Source organism: Leucopleurus acutus (assembly GCF_964270905.1).
Source record: "Leucopleurus acutus genome assembly, chromosome: 6".
NCBI lineage: Eukaryota > Metazoa > Chordata > Mammalia > Artiodactyla > Delphinidae > Leucopleurus > Leucopleurus acutus.
The window spans coordinates 10,216,697-10,244,108 of NC_139149.1; the positions used below are offsets into that span (position 1 = coordinate 10,216,697).

The 27,412-nt window shown below is 37.7% G+C and overlaps 1 protein-coding gene across 2 annotated transcripts in view; it reads right to left on the minus strand.

The window, feature by feature from the left end:
- Window positions 1–500: 500 nt before the first annotated feature.
- CNTNAP5 (contactin associated protein family member 5) overlaps window positions 501–27,412 on the minus strand; it is a gene marked incomplete at both ends in the record, with an annotated part of 877,051 nt that continues 850,139 nt past the window's right edge. For both annotated transcript variants that reach the window (XM_082841270.1, XM_082841269.1), the window contains 3 exons: window positions 501–697; window positions 2,960–3,031; window positions 4,634–4,852. In XM_082841270.1, coding sequence (XP_082697396.1) covers window positions 501–697; window positions 2,960–3,031; window positions 4,634–4,852 — 488 coding nt within the window. The remainder of the gene's footprint in view (window positions 698–2,959; window positions 3,032–4,633; window positions 4,853–27,412) is intronic.

Here is a 27,412-nt window from a genome sequence, read left to right on the forward strand (position 1 = left end):
TTGTTCTTTTTAAAGTGCCACTGACACAAACCAGGCCCTAGCATCTTGTTTTGGTACCCTGAGTTCCCTGGTCGGAGTGGACTTGAAATGGGGAAGGGTGTTGAGGATGACCGCTTCATGCCGAAGTCACAGAGCTCAGGTTCAAGGTAAGCCTAAAAGACTGAATGGTTGCAGAACTGAAAGCTGCATCTTAGAAAGTGGAAATATGGAACTGAATATGGACATGTACACACATGTGTCTCTTCCTTGTCTAAAGTAATCAGTCTCTTGAATGATCGTTTTCACCATTATAAGTGTGTCACAGAGGAAGGCAGTCGCCATAGCTGCCTGGTATTCTGAGCTGGTTCGAGGGGATAGATGCTGTGGTGAATGCAGTTATGTTCTAAAAATAAAAGGAAAAAAGAGAAAGAGGATGACCAAAATGAAAGATAGGAGAAAGAGGAGAAGGAGAAACCAAAAATGAGCAACAAAGGAAGAGTATGAGGTGGCCCTGCAGTTTTTCAGATGAAATATTCCCTCTTACACTCGCTCACTGTGTTTTGCAAATCAATGTCATTTCTAAAGGAACTGTCCAAATTTTCCGGATATTCCTTCTCCTTCATCTGGTTGGTACGATGTGACTGCTTATGCTGGTAAAGGACACGACTCATGATACCGATGATCGAGAAGATGATGAATATCACAACTGCTATTACTCCTGTTGAGAAAGAGGGACAAGAGAGAGAGGGAGATTATCACAGATCATCTGGTCAAGAGAGAGAATTCAAAGTAGACAAGAAAGGCACTTAGGAGAAAGAACCAAACAAAAAACAAACAAACAACAAACTCTGCCGCATGTCCAGAAATAAACACAGGCTGAAATGCATTCAGGCTTCAGTTACAAAAAAACCTCCTCTTTCAGCCTAGTGAGTGCTCAAGCCAGTTTCAATACGGGGAGGTTTTATTTAATGGACTAAGAAAGCCATCAAATAGATATGGAATCAGACTAGCAAAGGATCTCTTAGTAAATTCCTTTAAGACCTGCTTTAAAGAATGTGTCTGAATCATTTTTAATTAGCACATTTCTTTGTCATCTTGCAAATAAGTACCTTAGAACTACTTTAGCATCCTAGAAAATATGTAGATATCTCACTTCCCAATACATGCTCTATGGATGTAAACTTGTTTATGGTATATTTTTGCTTTGCTAAAAATGTTTTATTAATAATGAAATGCTTACTAAATATTCAGGGCATTCTACCCTGCTGTGCACTCTGCAAGGTATAGGCTCATTTGAAGATGGTACCCCTCTGTCCTCCAGAGTCAACTGCAATGGCAAACTTCTGCCCTGTTGTGTCAGATACTATCCTACTTTGATTGTATGTGATTTTATGGGACCTACTTGGCAAGCTGTGCTCACTGACCCTAAGGTCTTGTCCCTACCCTTGCCAGGAAGGCTCTTGAGAAGGGAATAGCAAAGTCAGCAAAGTTTACAAGGCAGAGTAAAACCAGGTAAGTTAACAAACCTAGAAATAAATTGGATATAGTGAGTGATACCGCGGAATGAGCTGCAGCATTTAGAGATGAAATACAGAACCAGTTTCTACTCTATTCAGGGTGGGAGGATGTGAACCTCCAGGAATTTTTCTCAGGGGTTGGGATGAATTTCCTGCCTTAAACAGACTCATAGAAGCCTGTACGTGGGTGGGAAAAAGTCAGCAGTCACAAAAGTCTTTTCTCCATTTGTCAAATGAGAAATTATAGGAAGAGAAACAGGCACCAAATGGTTTCCTATATTTCTTGTCGCCAAACAAAAATCAACTTGGACTCTTTACCCTGAAGTAGATATTCAGGTCAGACATTTGAAGAACTTCTTTAAGGAAAGTGTGTGTGTGTGTGTGTGTGTGTGTGTGTGTGTGTGTGTGTGTGTGTGTTTCCTCACAACCCTATTGTAACAATGCACTTCTGTGCTCCCCTTGCCACTTGTCCTTCCAGCCTAAAACACTACTCACTGGTTCTCTTGTTACCTGTTTACCTATCCCACCCCACCTTGCCCCCACCAAGCTGTGAGCTCTTGCAGGGCAGCACCCAAGTCTTTCAGCCTTGTATTCTTGTACTTAGCACTGGTCCTGACCCACAGTGGGGGTTCTTTCCATAGCAGTTAAATAAATGGTTACTGTTGATTTTTAAGAGCAGAACTCCATCTGGTGTGAATTAGTCCATCTAGCCTGTCAGAAAGCAGAGATGGGGCCACCTGTGAGGACCATGGTTCTCAGATGGAAATGAATTCTGTCTCTCACAGGCATCTTACATTAGACAAGTTTGGGAGTCATTCCGTGTTGCAAGGCCCAGATGGAAAAATCAAACTCCTGGAGGCAACAGCCAAGCTGAGGCAGGATACAGAGCAGTGAGGCCAAGAGGCTGTGAGAAAATGGAAAAGGAATGGGGGCGGGAGGGAGAGCGGAGCTCACAGCAGAGCGGACAGGAGCTTCCTCTGTAACCATATGTGCTGCTAGATCGGAAACTACAGTCCCGTGGGCTTCACCGTGTTCATTAGATCCACTCGGTGGAGAAAACCCAACAGCACTACAGCTTTGCCCATCTGTCTGCCCCAACATGGCTTTTTCCCATATGTAGTTTTATTAGTTTGCTTTGTGTTTTAGGAAAAATGACAAGTGGATGAGATCGACAGGATGCACGCTGCCTGTCTCAAAGTAAATTATCCAACTGTTGACCATACGCTCAGCTGCCTGGTGGTTCAGGGAGGGATCCCTTCATAGAGCTGCTGGTGCCGGGCTTGGAGGGGAGGGTGCCTTTGATCATCCCAGCATGTGTGATTATTCATGAAAAACCTCACGTTCTTAGATCATGCAGGGTTCTGGGTGCTGGATAGCCACACTGAGGAAGGATTCAGGTAAGTTTCTCCAGAGCACAGAACCACTGATGTCTTTTCTGCTTTCCGCCACAAAGAATGGTTTACCTCCGATGAGAGCCGAGTCACTTTGCACTGCGTTGGTGAGTGGTTCCCGCTCATCTGTCTTCCCAAAAAGATCTGAAAGGTGTAAAAGACACTCAAAGTCCTAGAAGAAGATCTGAAATATGGCATTGTGATGACACACCTGCGTATTAGACCAGGTGCTCTCAAATAGTTGGCATTTTGGAAGGAAGGCAAACATACCCAGAAAAGCATTTTAAGTATACTGCTTACACCCTGTAGTTTCATGACCCTGTTCGTTTCTATGTAAGTTGTAAGACAAGAGGTTAAAAGACATGATGGTGGTACTCTGCTCGTATCTGCCTTGGCCTACAGCTTACCTCTCAGCCTACCCTTGAAGTCCCTTTATTATTTGCTGGACAGTTCCTATGCATGTCAACGACTTCTTCCCTCAAGCACACCTGCCTCTGATTCAGAGGTTTCTTTAATTACAATAGATTTCTGACTCCATTGGCAGGAAAGGGCAAATTGCTGGCGAATTAGCACCCCCAAGAAACCCTCACACATTTTGCTATATGTACATTAACATATACGGTGTAAAAAAAATAAAGAGCATCAAGTTTGAAGGCACATAGACCTGGTTTCGAATCCTAGCTCTGACACTTATTGGTCTGGTGACAGTGAGCTACATACATTTTTTAAATAGCAATCTGCAAATGTATTAAAGGGAACTAATGATCCTATAGGTATGCATATAGTGCACATAAAATTGTCAGGACCTATAGCACCTCTCATTAGTATTGCTGTATCATTTAATCCTCAGGAAATGACTACAACATGATTATAATTTTTTCCAATCTCACAGATAAGGAAATTATATCAAAGCCATTAAGTAGCCTGCCCAAAGTTCTGTAGCTCATTCATGGAAGATTCAGAATTCCAATCAAGGTTAGCCAAGTGTCGTATTCAGGTTCTTTCTAGTATACATACCTGACCATTGCCAAGAAAACACCAAGATTGGTGATGAGCAGGCAGCAGCAAAACTCTGTGCCCTTTCTTTGCTTGTAATTCATAACTTATTAGGCAATTGATGACCACACCTGATTAAAATAAATCCTAAGAACATCCAAGACACGTAGGATGACAGTGACTAAGAAAAGGTATTTCAGGAAGCGGCAAAATAAGAGAAGGTATATGGATGGTAGTCCTGTGGGACTTTCCTTTTATCAAGGAAGGTCGCTTTTAATCACATGAATTGTATTATTGATAGATCAACAACCAGCCTGCCTTCCCGACCCCTAAACTCTTTAATCCTTAGAGCAGCAACCACTTAAACAATAGCGAATATATATACATATATTTTTTTCAGATTGTTATTCAAAAATGTATGTAACTCAATGTCACCAGACAAATAAGTGTCAGAGCAAGGATTTCAACACAGACCAATGTGCCTTCAAGCTTGCTGCTCTTTTTTTAAATAACATATATGTTAATGTACATACAGTTAAATATATACACATATATCTATTTCTAACTACTCATTAAAATTAGGATTATCTAAGCACATTAAATATCACTAAGAAATCAGTCATAATTCTTAACCACCTGTAATCATACAAGGTAAGGAATTGGGTAATATTAGCCTTTAGCCTGGAAGCTTCTTGAAGACATCAAAGTAGCACTGGTGAGAGAAGTTCCCTTGAGTATTTTCTTACACACCTGATGAAGAATGCACCGTTGTCACTGCATTCACATCCGAATCCATCATCGAGGCACAGCTGGATTCTGTCAATATCCCTTGGATGGTTACAGGTGCGGTGGTGGCATGGCGCAGGGCTGCCTTCAGTGGTGCTATATGGTTGTATTGGACTGAAGCCAGACAGCCAACAAAACCCAGGGTGTTTGCTTTAGCAACTTCAGAATCCAATCCGAGATTCTCTGCAACATGAAAGACAGTCAGTTTTTTTAAACTATGCTCCATATCTACTTTAAGTAACGTCTGAAATTACAGAAATTACCTCGTTATTTTTTGAATAAAGGAAATTGTCCCCCAGTTCTCTTTATCTCCTCTTTCCAAACTCTACCCCCACTACCAGTGTCAGTATATCAACTACATATCATAGAAAATTGCTAGGGCTATCTTGCTTTGAGATAATGTTTCAAACTTCTAAATTTTCATTCATGTATTTTATGAACTGTAACGAATACTTAGTAAATCTCTTCTACACTCTAGATGTTTTATAGAATTTAGATCATTATCTCCATCACCATTTATTTATGGATTCTGGTGATTAATTCAAGCATACTACAAAGCTCATTACAACATTTCACTTAAAATGATAGCAAGAAAAAAATGAAAAGAGGAAGACAGAGTGGTTAGAATTCAAAGTGGTCCTCTCAGAAGTTTATCATGTTTGGTGTTTTAAGCAGCTTATACTCTGACCTTCTAGTCAAGATTTTCACATGCTTAGTTCTGTCCGTGGTACTGATCGGTGAGCGTGGATTTTCTATGACAGAAATCAATCTCTAAAAGTATCTTTGAATGTTTATAAAAGATAATGAGGCAATCATTTATGATTCATGACAAGATCAAATGTCTCATTGTCTTCAAGATTTCTGGTAAGATTGTTCAGTAGCCCATTTCTTTATTTTAACAAGGGTCATTTGGACAAATTGCTGTGATGCAATTACATAAAACTACAATACGGGATGAACCTTTTATTTTTCCCCCCTTTAAGGCATAACAGTTTCAACAGACCTAGATTGTTCAGATAGATATTTTATTATGATAATCTGTTTATTTTCTGGAAGAGGACAAGGACTTTCCTCTCTATCAGGTAAATTATAATTTATTTCCATCATAAATGATCAAAGACTGCTGCCAGGGATCACCAACAAAGCACTTTGTTGGCCACATTTAGGGAAGACATATAATGGACATATGGATCAAAATGAGAAATTAACATACTTTAACAGTGCTTTTTCTAGTTTTGTCCTCATTATTGTCTCCCCCTTCAACACCCATGTAAACCTTGCTAATTTATCATCACTCTCTTCTTACAGGAAAAGAAAAGAAATCATGTATTAATTTTATGTGGCTATTGTAACAAATTAGCACAAGCTTAAACAGCATAAAACAACACAAATGTTTTGTTTTACATCTCTGCATAAGTCTGATACCGGTCTCACTGGGCTAAAATCGAGCTGCTGTTAATCTGCATTTTTTCTAGAGCCTCCAGGGAATAACCCATCTCTTTGTCTTTTCTAACTCCCCCAAACCACCTATATTCCTTGGCTTATAGCCCCCTTCCTGTATCTTCAAAGCCAGCAATGTTGCACTTCTGTGTATCTTTCTTCCAAAGTCACTTTTAATACTAATTCTCTTCTTTTGCCCCTTCTTCCACTTTTAACGACCCTCGTGATTGTACTGGGCTCAGCCAGTTAAACAAGGATAATCTCCCTATTTTTTTTTTTTTTTTTTTTTTGCGGTATGCGGGCCTCTCACTGTTGTGGCCTCTCCCATTACAGAGCACAGGCTCTGGACGCGCAGGCTCAGCGGCCATGGCTCACGGGCCCAGCTGCTCCGCGGCATGTGGGATCTTCCAGGACCGGGGCACGAACCCGTGTCCCCTGCATCGGCAGGTGGACTCTCAACCACTGCGCCACCAGGGAAGCCCCAATCCCCCTATTTTAAGGACAGCTGCTTAACAACATTAATTCTTCTTTACTAGTTAGCTTAACATATTCACAGGTTCTGAGGATTAGGATTTGGCTATTTTTGTGGGTCATTATTCTTCCTACCACTCCATTCTTCTTGAGATTCTGTGAGAACTTTCCAGTTAATGATAATCAAAATTAATAGAGATGTGAATCGACACTCTTCAAGTGTGTAAGAACATGGGGCGGGGTGGGGAGGAAACTGTGGTCTTCCAAATATTCCTGTAAATATCCTACAGTGGTGGTACCTATTTGTTACGTACTCATGAAAGCATCACGTATGCCTATTTCTCATTCTATGCTTACAAAGACTGAGATTATGAGCATAAGTGACTGCTCAAACACTGTTATGCAAAAGTCTTCCACACCAAAAAGCTTTAATTAAGACTAAGTGCTATTTGTCGAGTGTCAACAGAACTCAATGTACCCTAGTGTAATTCAGAATGCACATTAGCTACTGATTGGTAGTTTTCATGGGATAGAGTTAGAGATCAGAAGTATTTACAGAAGGAAGACAAGAGAAGGGAAGCATAAACTTGTATGAAGATTTTTTCCTTGTGGGATTTCAAAGCAGTGGAAAGTGACATGTCACTGCAGCTCTGCCTTAAGGGTCTAAGTCAAAACTGCCAGATCTTATTCCTAGAATTCAGTTAAAAAGAAGCCTGTATTGGTGACAAGGTCTTTGAAGGATATCGTTATTCTGACCACCATGAATCCAAGTTCCAGGTAAAAGAATCGGCACATGGATAAATAGGGGGAAATGTCAGAAAATGACCACCTCTGTCTAATGGAAGAAATGTTTTGGATCAAGTCTTATCTCTAGGAAAGTTAATTTATTCTAGATGTATAAAAAGCATGCAAACCTTGAGAGGGTTCTGAAAAGAAATGAAGAAAACAAGAGTCCTTGATAGCAGAAAATACTCTCAGTATGAGTCCTGGCATAATGGTTTCTCAGATTCTTACATATATGGAGAGGCAAAAAAAAAAATGTTAAGATGGTTCCAGATTATATTTACTTCTTATAAATTTGTTACCTAATATGTGGTAAGAAACAGTTGTTTGCTAAAAATGCATTTGTTCAATAGCCAACACCTATTGGGTACCTACTATATAATAATGTAATATTTTTAAAATTATTGAAATGTGATTGATGTACAGTATTATGTTAGTTTCAGGTGCACTATAGAGTGATTTGACATTTGCGTACATTATGAAATGATCACAATGATAAATCTAGTAACCATCTGTCCCCAAAGTTATTACAATATCATTGACCATATTTCTTATGCTGTATATTATATCACCATGGCTTATTTATTTTATAACTGGAGGTTTGCATCTCTTAAACCCATTCACCTATTTTGTCCACCCTCCACCTACCCCACCCACCCACTCTGGAAACCACCAGTTTTTTCTCTGTATGACTGTTTTCATTGTTTGGTTTGTTTGTTTATTTTGTTTAGTTTTTTAGAATCCACATAATAAATGAGATCATATGGTATTTGTCTTTGTATGACATTTCACTTAGCATAATACCCTCTAGATTCATCCCTGTTGTAGAAAATTATGAATTTAACCATTCATCTATCCATGGGCATAGGCACTTAGGTTATTTCCATATCCTGGTTATTATAGATAATGCTTCAATGACATTGGAGTGTATAGATCTTTTCAAATTAGTGTTTCTGTTTTCTTTGGGTAAATACCCAGATATGAAAATGCTAGATCATAAAATAGTTCCATTTTTAACTTTCTGAGCAAACTCCATACAGTTTTCCATAGCAGTTGAACCAACTTACAATCCCACAAAAAGCACACCAGAATTCCCTTTTCTTTACATCCTCACCAACACTTGTTATTTTTTCTTCTTTTTGATAACAGCCATTCTGACAAATGTGAGATGGTATTTGATTGTGGTTTAGATTTGCATTTCCCTGACGATTCGTGATGCTGAGCATCTTTTCATGTTTCTGTTGGCCACCTGTATGTCTTCTTTGAAAAAACAAGTCTATTCATGTCCTCTACTCATATTTTTAATATTTTGAAATTGTGTTCTGTGTATATTTTGGGTATTAATCCCATGTTGGATATATCAATTGCAAATATTTTCTTCCAACTAAGATGCCTTTTCATTTTGTTGATAGTTTTCTTTGCTGTGCAAAATCTTTTTTTGTTTGATGTAGTCCCATTTAATTATTTCTGCTATTGTTTCACTCGCCTGAGACAGATCCAAAAAAATATTGCTAAGACTGATGTCAAAGAGTGTACTTCCTTTGTTTTCTTCTAGGAGCTTTATGGTTTCAGGTCTTCATTGAAGTCTTTAATCCATTTTTAGTTTGTTTCTGTATATGATATGAGAAATTAATCCAGTTTGATTCTTTTGCATATAGCTGTCTAGTTTTATTCAGCACTATTTACTGAAAATATTTTTCCCATTTTATATTCTTGCCTACTTTGATGTGGATTAATTGACCATATAAGTGTGGGTTTATTTCTGGGTTTGCTATTCTGTTCCATTGATCTATGTGTGTGTGTGTGTGTGTGTGTGTGTGTGTGTGTGTGTGTGTGTGTCAGCACCATAATGTTTTGATTATTTTAGTTTTGTAGTATAGTTTGAAATTAAGTAGTGTGATACCTCCAGTTTTTTTTCTTCTTTCTCAAGACTGCTTTGGCTATTCAAAGTTAGTGTGTGTGTGTGTGTGTGTGTGTGTGTGTGTGTGTCTGTGTGTGTGTCTGTGTGTGTCTGTGTTTTCATACAAATTTTAGAATTATTTGTTCTAGTTCTGTTAAAAATGCCACTGAAATTTTGATAGGGATTGAACTGAATCTTTAGATTGCTTTGGGTGGTATGGCTTTAATAATATTCATTTTTCTAATCCATGAATATAGTGCATATATAGAGGATTTTTTTGCATTTATGTTCAGAAGTTACAAGTTTGGCTTGTAATTTACTTTTTTCCTCTTCCTTTCTTTTCCTTCCTTCCTTCCTTTCTTCCTTTCTTTTCTTTCTTCTTTCCTTCCTTTCTTTCTTTCTCTCTCTCTCTTTCTTTCTTTCTTTCTTTTGTGTGTGCAGGTCTTTTCTGGTTTTGACATCAGTGTGATACTCACCTCATAGTATGAATCCAGATGCATTCCTTCTTCTTCAATTTTTTGGTATAATTTGAGAAGGACAGGTGTTAACTCTTCTTTAAATATTTGGTAGAATTCACCTTTGAAGCCATCTGGTCCTGGACTTTTGTTCATTGGGAGAATTTTTTTTAAATTAATTAAAAAAAATTTAAATGATTCAATTTCATTACTGTTAATTGGTCAGTTCATATTTAATATTCCTGATTTCAGTCTCAGGAGATTGTAGGTTTCTAGGAATTTATTCTTTTGTTCTAGGTTGTTCATTTTACTGACACATGATTTTTGTAGGTGTCTCTTAGGATCCTTTGTATTTCTGTGGTGTTAGTTGTAACTTCTCCTCTTTCTCTTCTGATTTCATTTATTTGGGCCCCCTCTCTCTTTTCTTCTTGATGAGTCTGGCTAAAGGTTTCTCAATTTTGTTCAGCTTTGCAAAGAACCAGCTCTTAGTTTCGTTGATATTTCCTTTTTTTTTTTTTGGCTCAGTTTCATTTATTTCTGCTCTGATCTTCATTTCTTTCCTTCTACTGTCTTTGGGTTTTGTTTGTTCTTCTTTTTCTAGCTCTTTTAGTGTAAAGTTAGATTGTTTGAGATTTTTCTTATTTCCTGAAGTAGGCTTGTATTGATATAAAATTTCCTTTTAGACCTGCTTTTGCTGCATCCCATAGAATTAGGATCACTGTGTTTCCATTTTTGTTTGTCTCCATGTATTTTTTTAAATTTCCTCTCTGATATCTTCAGTGACCCATTGGTTGTTTATTAGCATGCTGTTTAGACTCCACATGTTTGTGTCTTTTTGCATTTTTTTCTTGACTTTTAGTCTCATACAATTGTGGTCTGAAAAGATGCTTGAAATGATTTAAATATTCTTAAGTTTATAGAGCTTATTTTGTGGCCTAACATGTGATCTATCCTGGAGAATTTTCCATGTGCATTTGAAAAGAATATGTACTCTGCTGGTTTGGGATTAACTGTTCTCTATATATCTATTCATCTATCTGGTCTAATATGTCATTTAAGACCAGTGTTTCTGTACTGATTTTCTGTCTGGATGATCTGTCCATTTATGTAATGGGGTATTAAAGTCCTCTATTATTGTATAACTGTCAATTTCTCCCTTTATGCTTGTTAATATTTGCTTTATTTCAGTGCTCCTATGTTGGGTGCATATATATTTATGATTGTTATAAATTTTTTGTTAGATTGATCCCTTTACATTAGGTGCTGTCCTTTGTGTCTTGTAACAGTATTTATTTTCAAGTCTATTTTATCTGATTTCAGTATGCTACCCTAGCTTTCTTTCATTTCCATTTGCATGAAATATGTTTTTTCTATCACCTCACTTTCTGTGTGTGTCTTTAGATCTGAAGTGAATCTCTTGTAGGCAACATGTATATGTGTCTTGTTTCTTTATCCACCAAGTCTCTCTATGTTTACAATAATTGTTTTTAAAATATTATTTCTATTTCCCTTCCATGTATATGTTATTATCATCCAAAATATACAAGTAAAGAAGCTGACATTATTAATGTTAAAATATATACAGGAGCTCATGTGGCAAAGTTGAGATTTAAACCAAAGTCTTTATGACTTGAAATGCCAAACTCTTTATGTAAGCTATGTTGTCTCCCTAAAATCCTTCCAAAAATATCCTAGATATTTTTGTAAGATACTGTTACATAAATTAGCTAAGAAGAAATAGGATGCAAAAACTAAGGAAAGCACAAGTCATTCTAAACTCTTGATTATATTAAAAATAATGTATTTTCTAGGTCATTTTATTCAATTTTTAGGTTATAATTGCATTCAATTTATAAGGAACTAGGAAAGAGAACTATTGTATGGGCTGAGCTACAGAATAAATATGGAAGACAAACTTAACAGTGAATGTGGCTACTCAGAAGTGGTTGAATGAGAATGCAAACAAAGGCCATACCACTGGAAAATGCCACTGTTCTCTTTCTCATTCTTCCCAAGGTTTTCTGCTAACATATAAGAGTCCCATCCAATCAGGAAGAACTGCAAGGTTTCTCCTTATATAATATATACCATCTCCTTGAGAAACCACAAATATCTTACAAAGAAAATTTCTTATTTGAAATTGACATAGTTTATACCTCCCAACACACTTTAAATTTCACTGAAATATCACTTCTGATTCTCATTAGAGTCTATCTACCTGCCCTCAAATACTGACGTAGAAGCAGCATGGTGTGCTGAAATAGCATGGATTGGCGGTAGGTAGACCTAAGCTGATGAATTATGCCCTTGAACATATGATTTGTATTTTCTCATTTCTGAGATTTTTCCACTGTAAAATAGTGATAAATAGTATTGACAACATGAATTGTGGTGGAAATAAATATAAAGAGCATGATTCCTAGCTCAGTGCCCATACATTCATTTATTATTATTATTATCATCATCATCATCATCATCATCATCATCATCATCATCATTATTCTTCCTACTACTCTTCCAAAGAGTTCCAAAAGCCTTTGACTAGATTCAAGGGCCCTCAACATGTCCAAGTAATACTACATTTATATGAGAAAACTAAGATGTAAATGCTTATGTGCTTGTCGTAAAGACTAAACTTCCACTTCATACTGACTCATAACTGAATATATGTAGTACTAAAACTTTGAATGACTCAGTTGGTTAAGTTAGTATAGACTAACGTCTTTAAGCATCTGAAAACTTGACTATCTACATTAATTTGCAAACATGCAAACACTCATTTCTTCAAAGCAAAGCTATATCCCTCTGTTAAAACTAGTGGATTTTGTGATGCCAAGGAAAAGAGCACAGAACCAATGTTAGCCCCAGAATGTGCAACATTTTACACAGTCACAATTGTTTGACACTAAGAGAGTGATAGAGCCAACCTAGGCAGGTTTTTTTTTCCTGGATATTAAAAAATGAAAAAGAAAAGATCAGCAATTTGCTAAGAACAGACATTGCTGTAAGATGAAATATGACATTTGCTATATGTCAAAAGCCATCAATGACATTTGAAACATGAAGTGTCAAAATACAAGTCATTCAGACCCACACGACCTGGGCTTACGAGAGAGTAAAATGTACCATCACAAAACATAAATAAAGAACTTGATATTAATGGAAGATATAAGTGATATATACAAATAAAGAGTATTTCCCTCAAGCCACTTTGTGGCTTTCGGTAATAGAGAAACAGTCTGAAAATTTAACTATCGGGAATATGCATGTCTCTCAAATAAAGCTTCTAATCCTGAAAGAGGAATGTCAAACTGTATTAAAAAAAATATTTGGCATTTACTTAATGCTTTTATGTTTTTCATGGTATGCACATTTGTACAGCCTATGTAAATATTCATCCTTGTAAAATAAGAAAGTGTGAGATAATTATACCTAATTACCAGTTAGGAAAATTAAGACACAAGGTCAAGTAATTGTTTAAAGCAAATTACCCAGTCCATGGCCAATCCAGGTTTGATACCTAAGTCTCTTGTATTCTGTCCTTATTTTCTCTGTTATGCCATATTTAGTAGCTTTCTGTAGGTATTGATTGTTGATAAGGCGAAAAGAAATCTCACCTCCATAGCATGACTTAGAGCCCTTCACTAGCTAACTCCCACACACCCAGCCAGCCTCATCTGTGCTACATAGAACCGAACTTCTCACTCTTCTCTTAGTAGGTGCATATGTTCTCTCTGCCTGGAAGGCCCTTCTGTCCCTTAACTACCTGGATAACAACTGCTCCTTCTCTGTTAGACCTACATCTATTTATTGGTCACCTATGAGAATCACACTATGTGTGAGACAGTGGACTTACAATTGTCAGCTAGCAGACATATTTAACAGACCAGCAATGATTTCAGGAAATAAGTCTTATGGGAGGAAGACATCATTGTGGCTCTGGTACCACAGAAGAGACCCCTGATACAATCTAGGACAGTGGGGATCAAATTTAGTATGCAAATTAATTTTCCAGGGAAATGTATGAAAATTCATATCTTTGAATCTCATTCAGTAGGTCTGATGTGGAGGTATCCAAGAATTTGCATTTTAAAAATACATTCCTAGAAACTTACGATACGGCTGGTTCAGGAACCCCACTTTGAGAAACATTAATTTAGGAAAGATGGTCTGGAAAATAATGTATTAGGTGATCAATAGACAATAATCATGCATGAGAGGGCGGGCAGAGAGTTCCAGACACAAAGCAAAGCCTATACAAAGCCTAGACTGAGAAAGTCCATGACATTTCAAACACTAAATAATGAAGTTAACTCTACCTTAAAATAAGGCAAAAGACGACGTTGAAAAGATAGGCAGGGGCCAGGTGGAGTTAGGAAAGTACTTTCTCCATGTTCCCAAGGCATTTGCTTACTTCTAAGGCACTTCTTTTATTTCACCATTATGTTTACAAGTCTGTCCTTCAACAAGATTGGCAGATTCTTGCTTTCAAGAAACCTGTCCCTTTCTAATTTCCAGCCTCACCAACTAGGACACAGTGTCTAACACACAGAGCATTTTGTAAACTGTAAAAGGAATTAATAAATAAAAAATAAATGTTTCCTAATATCAACAGTAATGCAGCCTTATCAGGGATGTTCAGATATATTTAAAACTTTATTCTGGCCGTTTACAAGCATTTAGTTTCTTTACTTTTGCATTCACACTCATAACACATTATGTGGAATTCTCTTTGATGAAGCCCAATCCTGATGAGAACTTCATTAATATTTCCTGCAGCTCTGCCAATGGTACTCATCGAATATTTCTCTTCATTATTCTAAGTACTTTGTTACCTAAAGCTAACTAAATAGTTTCTATGGAACCTGAGTGACCCTGTAAATTTGGTTGCTACATATCACAGTGTCTATTCTGTTTGTAATGGCACCATAGGCTTAAAGGGTCAGAGCTTGTAGTTTTGCTCATCACACTGCCAAGGAGATGCCTGCCAAATACTGCATGACAGTCTCCTTATCTTCAGGTCTCAGGATGAAAGCCCCACTCCAGACAATCCATTTTATGATGAAGTTTTCCTTATTTGCTTACCACTGACTGCCAATTTACTAACATAGTATTTTGGGCATAGACGTTGATAAATACATTCTTTTGGATGATTAAATGGGTCTCAATTGCACAGAATCTGGCACATAGTAGGTCTTCCATTACTCTTAAGTGGAAATATATACATACACATAGATAGACAGACAGACAGATGGATAGATGGATAGATAGATAGATAGATAGATAGATAGATAGATAGATAGATAGATAGACAGACACTAATATTACAAGAAACATACAAAAATAACCAAGTTGATTCGGTCAACAAAATTCTACCATTTGAGAATTCATTATATCCAGTGAATAGCTCATGGGCTCAACTATAGTTTTCATTTTTAAATTGGGTTCCTTAATTACATGCATTACATAAAAGCAGCTCTATGGATATATGACAGTGACTACTGGATTGGTAAAACCTTAGCAATATATATCCAAATTTAAAATTCTAGATATCATACTCCCAATGCCAATTCTGCTTATTTTCCACAGAAAAGTCACTTTTCTGACTTTTAACACTGAGATGCTCAAGTTGACGTATAAACTCATTCTTTTGGGATTTAAAAATACAAAAAGAATTCATCCTAGGGTGCTGATTATTTATTTGATGTGGGCCCAGAACTAGACAACTCATGTGTCTTGATTTATGTTGTTTACTCTGTTAAAGGAAAGGAGCAAAACTAGAGCTCTGCATGTCCTAACAGAGAGTCTTTTAACAGAGTCCAAAAATAACCTATAGAAATATATTCTACTCTGTTATGGAATTACTAGCTAGCTGTGAAGTTAAAAGAAGTACCAAAAGGAGTGAAAGCCATACTGAGCACCTCCAGTGATCTGATGTTATTTCTTTTATTGTTTACAGAGTTACGCATAATGCATATTTTGTGAGGAGGTTTTCTGCTGCAAGTAACAGAAAATCCAACTTGCAGAAACTTAAACGTTACAGGGATGAGTTATATCAAATAACAAGGAGTTTAGAGGCAAGGAGAGCTCTGAGCATGGAATTTCAGGGTTTCTCCTCTTTGGCTGTCTCATCCTCAGGCTGGAACAAGGTGGTCGTGCAATTCCAGGCATCACATCTAGACACAACAATGTCCAGAAGCAATACATAAATACATAAAGAAAAGCTGCCTCAATTCTGTGTTTGTTTGTTTTTTTTTAAGAATGGAGAATCCTTTCTCAGAACCACATACACACAGCTACCCTGAAGGCTTCTTCTCATTGGCTAGATTGTGTCCCAGGTTTATGCTACTCCGATCACTGGCAATGGAGAGGGACCACAAGCATTTGCTTAGATCAGCAGTTTTTAAGACTTGTTTTTAGTCTAAAGATCCATTTTCACTCTTAAAAATCTTGAAGAGATTTGGGGCTTCCCTGGTGGCGCAGTGGTTGAGAGTCTGCCTGCCGATGCAGGGGACACAGGTTCGTGCCCCGGTCTGGGAAGATCCCACATGCCGCGGAGCAGCGGCTGGGCCCATGAGCCATGGCCGCTGAGCCTGCACGTCCGGAGCCTGTGCTCCACAACGGGAGAGGCCACAACAGTGAGAGGTCCGCATACCACAAAAAAAAAAAAAAAAAAAAAATCTTGAAGAGATTTTGGATATTTATATCTGTTTTGGATCTGTCAATATCCATTGTGTTAGAAATGAAAACTGAGAACATTTTAAAAGAAGCCACAGTACACATTCCATTAGCCATCTAAGTGGTGATATCATCACACATCTTGTAGCCTCTGAAAAACTCCATTCTGCACGCATGAGAGAACACAAGTGACAAAGTTCATTAATATCTATTATTAAAATGAAGATAATTTTGACCTCGTGGATTCCCTGAAAAGGTCTAAGGAGTCCACCCTCCCAATGACCACAGGACCAAACTTTGAGAATCACTGGCTCAAACCAATCAGGAGGAATCCGCAGGGATTGCAGATGAAGACAACATTCTCACAAGCACATGAATTCATAGAGGAGCATGAATGCTTAAATAAAATTGGAATTCTGTTAGGAAGGGAAAAATAAGTCAAAATGGATGTTGAGTAGGCAATCAACACTGTCAGTTGCATACATATAAGGCAATCTCTGGAAGGCAGGAAAGAAGGAAGGAAGAGAAGGAGGGAGGGAGAGGAGGAGGGAGGGAGGGGGAGTGAGGGAGAGAGGGGGAAGGAAGGAGGGAAGAAGGAAAGAAAGAAGGAAAGAGAAAGAAAGAAAACAAATGAAAGAAAGAGAAAGAAAGAAAAAGGAAGAAGGAAAGAAAGAAAAAGAAGAAAAGAGAGAGAGGTAGGGAGGGAGGAAGGGAAGGAAAGGAAGGAAGGAAGAAAGAAAGGTATTCAAAAATAACTTCCTTTAAAACTGAATATATGTGTGTGTGTATCCACCCCTCCCACCATACACACATTCAGTTTAAAAAATAGTTATTTTTGACCAGTCATATATTGACCTCTGCAAAAATCCTCACGTCTAGTTTGAATGTCCTAAATTTGGCTGCTCTGTATAAGGAAAAACGAGCTATTCTATAGGGACTGAATGGAGACCAGTCATGGGCAATATTGATCAATGTGCATAGCAATGACTGGTCCTTGGTCCTGGCAGCTGATCTTTCTGGGAACCAAACCTTCTGTGCTGCTCCCAGGTCTGGGGGAAGGAGAGATGGCATATTTGTCTTTTTGTGTCTAGATTATTATCCAATATATAATTGGTAATTATGATATTAAATAAAAATAACTCATTCAAATATTTCTAACATGATGATCATAAAGCAGCCCCTTCATCTCTCTAAGTCTCAGATTCCTTATGGGTAAAACTGATCATTGTATATGCCTTGAAGTTTGGTTTACAAGACACATGGTGTGGCAGAGAATAAGCCCCCCCCCCCCAAAGATGTCCATGTCGGAATCCCCAGAACCTGTGAATATGTTACATTACTTGGCAAAAGAGACTTTGATCATATGAGTAAGTTAAGGGTCTGGAGATACAAAGATTATCCTGGGTTATCTGGGTAAACTTAATGTGATCATAAGGGTCCATATAAACGGAGGCAGTCAGAAGTAGGAGATACGATGACAGAACCAAGAGGATCTAGTAATTTGAGGAAGGGGTTACAAGCCAAAGAATGCAAGTAACCATGTAAGTAGGAAATGGAAAGGAAACAGTTTCTCCCCTGAAGCCTCCAGAAGGAACACAGCTCTGCTGGCACCTTAATTTTAGCCTCATAAATTTCACTTAAGACTTCTAACCTCAAGAACCATACGATAAATTTACCTTGCTTTAAGCCACTGATTTTATGATAGTTCGTTAAAGCACCAACAGGAAAATAATAAACATAGGAAACTCTTAGAGAATGCTAATGCGGTTCTACTTTCTACATTTAAAACATGCCCAGAAATTAATATTTTAGTGGCTATAAAACAATGATAATTTTCTTGTTTATATATTTCTATTTAATAAATTTGGTCATTGTAAACCGTCTCCACTTTGTGCAGATCGAATATGCATGAATTTCAGTTACCATGATTTAAATAACACCAGTCCTCCAACAACATGATTCAAGTTTCAGTGACTATGATATAAGCATAAGTAAAAGTGCATAAAGTACAAACTCTGATGCTAGCTCTTCAGTCCACAAATTAACATGTAAATAGCAGATGCGCATCATGATTAGTAACCACTCACATCACTTCTTTAAAAGTTTGTGGTAGATTGGCCACTGTGCCATTGCTGATTTAATTAACACACAGACAGCAAAGCGTATAGTTGTGTAGCTTCTTTGTATCTCAGTAATAAACCCATGTGACATTTTACAGAAAAATAGATAACCCAAAGAGGGAATTGGTCAACAAAGATGATTTTGCAGCAAAGAAACAGAAAGTAGAGCACTGGAAGTGAAATTCAAATGTAAATAGATTTATAGAAGAAATAGCTGGCCATGGAAATACTGACACTGACACAGAAAGACTCTAGGTCTGCAATCACAGGAAATTAGCGAAGGTGATAGGAATCGATATAAATGAGGTGGTTCATGACAAATAGAATGGCAATGTCCCAGAGGAAGTGATGCCAGCAAAAAACTTCACAGTAAAAGAACTCTCCAAAATGTTTCATGACATTGAAAACACAAAGGATGAAATGGTGGAAGCTGATCCAAACTTAGACAGCAGCATGACAGTTCACCAAGGCATAAGAAAGATGCGCCCTCCATATTTAGTCATACAGCTAGATGGCGGCAAGCACTGTTCAAACTATTCTTGAAAGATTTTTTTGCAAACAAATGAGATAGTCTAATTCTCAATGTTTCTAATACTTTAGATTACAGAGTACTAAGTAAATACTAGTTTTTCTTCATTTCCCTAAGAGAGTTTTTATTTATTTATTTTTATTTTAGAATTTTGTATGGAAATTTAGTTGATTTATACCTTAAGAGAGTTGTTAATGCTTTGGCAAAAAATTTTTAAAGGTCATAGAGCTAATCATGTTTTTCTCATGAATGATTAAGATGTCTTTTCACAGTTTCAGTTCGTGTGGTCACTTACTATTCTGCAGAATTGGGTAAAGTAAGGACCACCTCCATAATATCCATCAGGACAGGATTGCTTATTAAGTGCCAAAGGCTGCTTTAAGTGCCTTATAACACTTAATCATCATCTGCATTATTATGCCCATTTTAAAGGGAAGAAAATGGAAACAATTGAGGTTAAATAATACAAAGGAACACCCAGTAAGTGATAGAGCTGGGATTTGAACCTACCCAGTGTAAACTCATTCCCAGACTGCAGGACACTACACCCGCTTCTTCTTGTACTTGCTAACACTCCTAGAACATCAATTATGCCCCGGCTTTGCCCTGTTCAAGTTAGATGAGCAGTTGGGTTGCGATGATCTCATCACAATAACTTGGCAAAATAGAAACTATGGTGCGCTCCATGCCACAGGTGAATGAAATTAAGGTTTAGAGAAGTAAAGTAACTTGTCCAAGGTCTCACGATAAATGTTAAAGCCTGATGCCCCACAAAGAGGCCAGGTGTGGTAAATGTAGTGACACAATATATTTTGTTGAATAAATGTGTTCAGTGATTGACATATCATATGATATCACTTATATGTGGAATCTAAAAAAATGATACAAATGAACTTATTTACAAAACAGAAATAGACTCACAGACAGAGAAAACAAACTTATGGTTACCAAAAGGGAGAGGAGGCGAGGGATAAATTAAGAGTTTGGGATTAACAGATAGACGTTACTATGTATAAAATAGATGAACAACAAGAACCTACTGTATAGCACAGGGAACTATCTCAAATATCTTGTAATTACCTATAATGGAAAAGAATCTGAAAAAGGATATATATATATGTATATATATATATATATACATATATATATATTTTTTTGCTGTACACCTGAAGCTAACACAACATTGTCAATTAATTATACTTCAATTCAAAAAATGGTTATTGGAAAAAAATGTGTTCAGTGATTGAACTTTTAAATTCTATTCTGAGTGTTTGTTTTAAACTCAGTAAATCGTTTTCCTGTGAATTTATTAACCTACTTCAGTAAAGCGTGCTCATCCCAGAGAGCCAAATTCTCTTCCTAATGAAAGAGGGTGTTCACTGGCTGGTAACCTCATGCGGTCATCATGGCTGATGATTGCTTACTTGCTGTTCTTCAGGATAGCATATTTGTGTTTTAAGATGAATCTGTAAGACTTCATGAAAAGGAAAAGTATATTTCTGGGATTTCATTACAAGAGGTATTTTGGAACTAGTGTGTTTTGTAGTCGGCTTCCAATCACACTGCAAATGTAATTCAGTAAATACTAAATGAGGATGGATTGTGCACGAAGCATCAGTGATGTTGTCTGCGTAAAGGCTGAGCCCGCTTAGCTTTCAGAGCAGGTGTGCCACAATTATGGTGCACGACCCACCAGCGGGGGACTGACCCCTAAGGCAGCTCCCAACCATGCCAGTCTAGAGACTTCTTTCCTCCACTGCCTGTAGAACCCTCATCTATAGCTCTTGCTTCATACTTAACCTTATGCTCCCTTGTTTCATCTCTTGCATTGTTCTCCTTGACACACAAGGAGGTGGCCTCCTGGATAATGAAGATCAAACTGGCTTCAATGACCCAGATGTGAGCAAACATATTCATCCTCTGTCTCCTCTGGAGGGCAAGAAACCCATGAGGTATAATCCCAACCCCCAGTCATCAGTTCTCAGCCAATTGATCTGCATCAGTGAGCTTCTGCATTTGGCTAAAAGGGTAGCATTTTCTTCTCTCTCCATCTGATTCAGAGAGTATAAAATCACACATTATTCCTGTTAGTTATAATTTGCATTTGACTGCATGTAACAGACAATTTAAAAAAAGAGAGAGAACAGTAGCTCAAATCAAGTAATAGTTTATTTTATTTTTTATTCCCAGTTAATGAGAAGTCTGATGTTAATCTGTCTAAGGTTGGTATTTTGGCTCCAGATATCATCAGGGGCCCAGAAATTTTTTTAGATTTACACTTTCCTCTTCATAGGCTATAGCTTTTGTTTTCTTCCTCGTAAGATGACTCAACGAACTCCAGCTACTACCCTTATGTCCCAGCAGGGGGAAGTAGCGGGGCAAAAAGCAAAAAGGTACACATCTGCTAAGTCAGCCTTTTTGAAAACTACTGACTACTTCTTGGAGACCATTTTCCAGGACCATGTTGCATGGCCATTCTTAAGAAGTAGGCCAGGGATGTCCTGGTTTTAACTAGGAACTTTGCTCCCTCTAAACAGGAACAAAAATTTACTGAAAAACATCAATGTGTTAAATAAAGAAGAGGAGAATGAATATTGGATATTCGGTAGGCTGTTAACAGGCTCTGACTCAATTCCCTTCTGACAAACTTTCTTCTCTATACTTTCCTCCAATTAAACTGTTATGCAACTTCCCTTCTAGAAATAGATTTCATCACCAATGAATCGGATCCCTGGGTTCAACATTAAACTCTTCTACTTTTTAACATTGTATCTTTAGGAAAGACACATGATATCTTTTGGGCTGTTTCCTCATCTATAAAATGGGAATGGATGTGGTGCCTGCAGGTGGAAGATTAAATATCGTCTTTGACATGTCTTCTGTTGAGAGATGGGGTCTATTTCCCCTCCCTCAGAGTATGAGTTGACTCATGACTGCTTTGCTCAATGGAACACATTGCAAATGATACTCTGACAGTCCCAGGACTAGCCTTCAATAGGTCTGGCACCTTCTGCTTTGGGGGCTTTGAGCCCCAAACTACTGTGTAAGAAGCCCTACAGCCCTGAGAGACCATGCAGAAGGACCTTGAGACTAAAGGGAGAAACAGAGTGACCCAGCTGAGCCCAGCCTTCCAGACGTCCCTGCCACGGCAGCAAGCATGTGAATAAATCTGTCTTGTCCTCCAGACTGGCCCAGCTACTAACCATATCTCACCAAGAGAGTCCAGTCAACTCCACAAGGACCTGAAGAACCAACCAGGCAAGCTCTGTCCAAGTCCTGATCCACAAAGTTCTGAGATATTTGCAAAACAGGTGCTGGGTTAAACTATGAAGTGATGGGGTCGTGTGACACACAGTAATAGACATGTAAGGTTCTACCTCGTGTGTTTGTTGTGAGGATTAAATGTAATAATGAAAGTAAACGTCTTAACTGATAACCAAGCACATAGTAAATACTCAACAATGTTCAGCTTATTGGTATTTTATCCTCTAAGTTTCCATCTACCTGCCTGTGGAAGGAGACATTGGGAGGAAACATCCATTTCGTGTCTCTCACCAGCACTCACCACCCCAGAACTAAGTCTTCTAATTAGAGTAGAAGCTAATGTTTTACTTCAATTCAGCCAGTTCATTACTCCTTCACTCTTCATGTACTAATTTCTCTGTCTGTAAGATTTCAGGGTCTGTGAAATGGGTTTATGCTTTATATGCCTTTTATTAAAAGGCTGTGTGGCATACTGGAATATATCCAATTTCTGGAGTCAGGCAAATCTGGCTTTGCACACCAGGTCAGCCAATTAATGAATAAAGGAGTGAATGTTATTGTTTGAATTCCCCCCAAAGGAGGCTCTAAGGCAGGCATCAGGGTGCAAGTACTTTATTTACAAGGTGAAGAAAACACTTCACCTTGTAAATAAAGGGTGGTGGCAAAGATAGGGATGGGAGGGAAACTAGTAAAAAGTTGTTTGTTTTTTTTTTTAAATCAAACCAACCAGCACTGAGGGCAACTAAAACTTAATCTTACTGGGAAAATTCTAGGAGTCACTAGGGAGTACATATCCAAAGAGAATTTAACCCAATAAATGGTAAGAAACTGGGGTATTTATACACTAGCTCACAGGCATTAAGTCCTTTATATTTCAGGCTTGTCACAAAAACAGGCAAAGCATGCTTCAGTGGCTAGAGAAAACCCTCAGTAAAATAATTCAGGTGCTGGAAGTTGTAAATGAGCTTGCAGTGAAGTGGTAAAGGCAAGGGAATAGGCAAGTAACCGTGCACAAGTTACTGAACCTTAATTAAAGAAGAATATGTACCTTTGTTAAATGAAAAAAAAAAGGTAAATGTATTAAGGGCATATTTAATAAAATCAAAGACCTTCTTATATTTTAAGTCATCATTCTAGAATAAACCTTTGCTTACTGTCTAAAGCAATAAAGAAAACAGTACAAGATTAAAAAAAAAAGTTATTTATCCTTAATTTCCTCATCTCTCAAATTAGGATAAAAAGAATTAATACAAAAAGCAATTATACTGAACTCTATGTACATTATTTTGAATACTTCCAAAGCCCTGCCCTTGTGGAATTCACAGATATAGAATAAAGTTGAGGAGATAGCTGGGGTCAATAGGTGATAATTGACTGAAACTCAGTCATTCTATTAAGAATGACAATACATAACTCTCTTTAAATATGTATTCCTTTCATCCTAGAAACAGCAGAGATAACAAAGGAGATAACACTGTCTTAGTTTACATAACCCAAATACTTTAATAAAAGCAAAAAGAATACACTAAGTAAGAGGAAAAGAAAAACACCCAACTGCCATGTTTATCTGAGAAAGTATTGGCATCAGCAGTAACAGATAAGATAATCTGCATTTTAATTTAATTGATAAACACTCGCTATATCATGTAAAAGCACTTGAGAATATGACTCCAAAATTATCGCACACCATGATAAAAAATATGATACTGCAGCTTAGCAAAAGGCTCTCTAGATAAAGAAGACAAAGAAAATGGTATATTTAAGAATTCTTCTTTCTGTTTTTCATCTGCCAAGTTGTCTTTCTGAATTTCAAGGGAATTCTTTTTACCATTTTCAGATTCCCCTTCTGTAATTGTGCTTCCATATAACATCTAAATACTAGGTAATAACTGTGCCCTAAGCAGTGTGCGTCCAAATATATAATACATGCATGCCCTTACACACACATACACACACAAATATTTAGTTATCAGAACAATCCTGATAAATAGCAATGATTATTCCTGTTTTACAGACAAGAAAACTGAGGCTCAGATAAAAATGAGGAACTTGTCAGGGTCTTAACCCACCAGTGGTTGAGCCAAGCTTCAGACTCAGTCTTCCCCCCAAGGCCAGACCTCTTGTTCTACATTGCACTCTGTGCAAGTTTCACTGCACTCAGCCATTCAGATAAGTCTCTAGCTGATGATTAATAAATAAAAATAAAGCTCTCTCCCAAATAAGAGATATAGATTACAGACATCTGGGGAGGTGGGACCAGTAACTAAGATATTAAAGTAAGTTAAACCCACCCTTCATTGTCTGTGGAAGCTCTAGATAGAAAGAGTTCTTACATTGTTTTTGACCCCTGAAGATATTTGTCCATGAGCCAAAGGACGGCAGTGGAAAATTTGAATTTGGTGCTTTTCAATGTTACTGACATGTTGAAATGCAAACTGTAAGTGTTAATAACATAGATGTTACTCATAGAATTTTAGAGTTTCCAGGAGCAGAGCCCAAGGAAAGATGAAAGTTTCATATCGCATTTATCTATGAGGGAGATGGTTTTTCTGACTGACATCCTAGGGTCATCCTAGATGGCTAGGGGCAGTTTCAGAATTCAATCCCCACTGTATTAGTCATGGTTCTCCAGAAAAAACAGACCGATGAGAGATATATATTATTACAAGGAATTACCTCTTGTGATTATGGAAGCTAAAAAATCCCAAGATCTGCAGTCAGCAAATAGGAGGAACAGGAGAGCCTATGGTGTCGCTCCAGTCAAAAATCCGGCAGGCTCCAGACCCAAGAAAAGCCAAGGTTTCTGTCCAAATTTGAAAACCAGAAAGGATCTAGAACCAGTTCTTCAGTTCCTTTTTGTTTGATTCAGGCTTTTAACTGATTAGAGGTCATTTGCTTTCCTTGGTCTACTGGTTCAAATGCTCATCTCCTCAAGAAACACCTCACAGACACACCAGAATAATGTTTGACCCAACGTCTAGACCCTGTATGGACCAGTCAAGCCGATACACAAAACTAACCATCATGGCCAATTTGTATACAGATCAACACATCCTTTAGCCTCCCTGGACTGAAATTTCCTTTTCCCAACCTCACACAAGGGAAGAATTGTCTTACCAAGTATCAAACTTCACAGTGAGTCAATTACAAGGATACGAGATGTATATAAATGGCACACACGGAAATTTTTAGCCATAGAAAAGATACCACCATGATCCTGTGGTAGAGTCAGATGGGATGAAGTCCTGAGCAATCTTCGGACACAGAATTTATGACAGAGCACAGGGGACTGAGAAACCCTGACTTGAAGTCCTGAGTCTTATTTGTGACCTCAGCTCTTTGGAGGGCCTTCTTAAAAGCCCCTTTTTAAATCCCTGGGCATGCCCAACATCATGAGTACCAAATGTCTTCAATCTGCCACCCCTAAAGTGAAATGAAGGGCTTTATATGGCTTGTCACAAAAGTACCAGGGATTAGGGATTTTTGATCCAAAAGGTTTAAGGACTCTCTGGACTTCCCTGATGGTCCAGTGGTTAAGACTTTGCCTTCCAATGCAGGGGTATGGGTTCGATCCCTGGTAAGGGAGCTAAGATCCCACATGTCTCATGGCCAAAAAACCAAAACATAAAACAGAAGCCATATTGTAACAAATTCAATAAAAACTTTTCAAAGAAAAATGGTGCACATTAAAAAAAATCTTAAAGAAACCCCAAAAGTTTAAGGATTGTCAAAGCAATTATTACGTTGCAGAATCCAGACCATAGTGAAAGTGGGTGGCATGTGACTCCAAATCCCTTAGGTCAAGAAAAAGGAAAAAGCTAATGAGTAGCCAGGATGACCACGTACAGAAGTAACAATATATTTCAAATGAAAATGAGAATTCACTGACAGTCCAGCAGCCAGGCACATGTCTGCAGTGGAAAAGGTCAATGAAAGGAGCATGGTTATGGGTAACCTAGGATGTAGGCACAGTCCACACGCAGGTGCAAAACATAAAGGAACTGTGCAGTCCAGTGAGGTAGGGAGGGAAAGTTTAATATTAAAAATGTTAAATATCATAAATATCCAAATTCTATTTAAATATAATGATTGAATTCATGTCAGTATTTTAGCTCAGAATATCATAAAGCTCAGTTTCCTTTTTTTTTTTTTAGATATTGAAAAGCATTTTTATTTAGCAGCTCATCAATTTAGGTCAGCAAAATTGGCTTTTGGTAGCCTTTGTTTGATTTTGTTTGTTTTGTTTTAATAGTGTGAAAAAATGACTCTGGCATTAGGATTTGCAAAGTCAAAGTTTATAAAATTTCCATATATCACAAAATCCTATAATGTTCAACATTAGAATAAACTTCAGAGAGCATCTGGCAGACCCTGACATTTCAAAGAGGATGAATTTGCAGCCAAGAGATTTTAAGTAGCTGCTGAATCACTCAGCTCTTGTGATTTCAGGCACTCCTCCACCTCCGACCCTACACCTTGCTCCTACTCTGGCTGCTAACAAAATCTTCTTGAAGCACATATTACCAAAAAACCTTGGAATTTCACCCAGTGATTGCTTTTATTTTAAATATTTTATAGTTGAGTCTTAGCAGGGTAAAGTGTGGCAGTATGTTTGCCTGCTCAGGGATACACACAGGTAAGGTCTTCAAAAGAATAAACACAACAAGGAGTCCTCTTTAAAGACCCCTTTGCATGAACAGGGAGTGTGGTGGGAGTGTGAGGAACACAGCTCACAGCACAGGATTTCCTGAATTCTCCTGCTGGGCTAACCTCTGCGTATGATGGCTTTTCAAAGGCAGCAGTTTCCCTCCTAGATATATACCGAAGAAAATTTAAACCAGCTACTCAAACAAATGCATGTACATACATGTTCACAGTAGCACTATTCGCAATTGCCAAAAGGTGGAAATAACTCAAATGCCCATCAGCAGATTAATGGATAAACACAATGTAGTATAACCATACAATGGAGTATTATTCAATCATAAAAAGGAATGAAGTACTGACACATGCTACAATGTTTCTGAGCCTCAAAAACTATGCTTAGTGGAAAAAGCCAGACATAAAAGGTGACAAATGGTGTGATTCCATTTATATGAAATA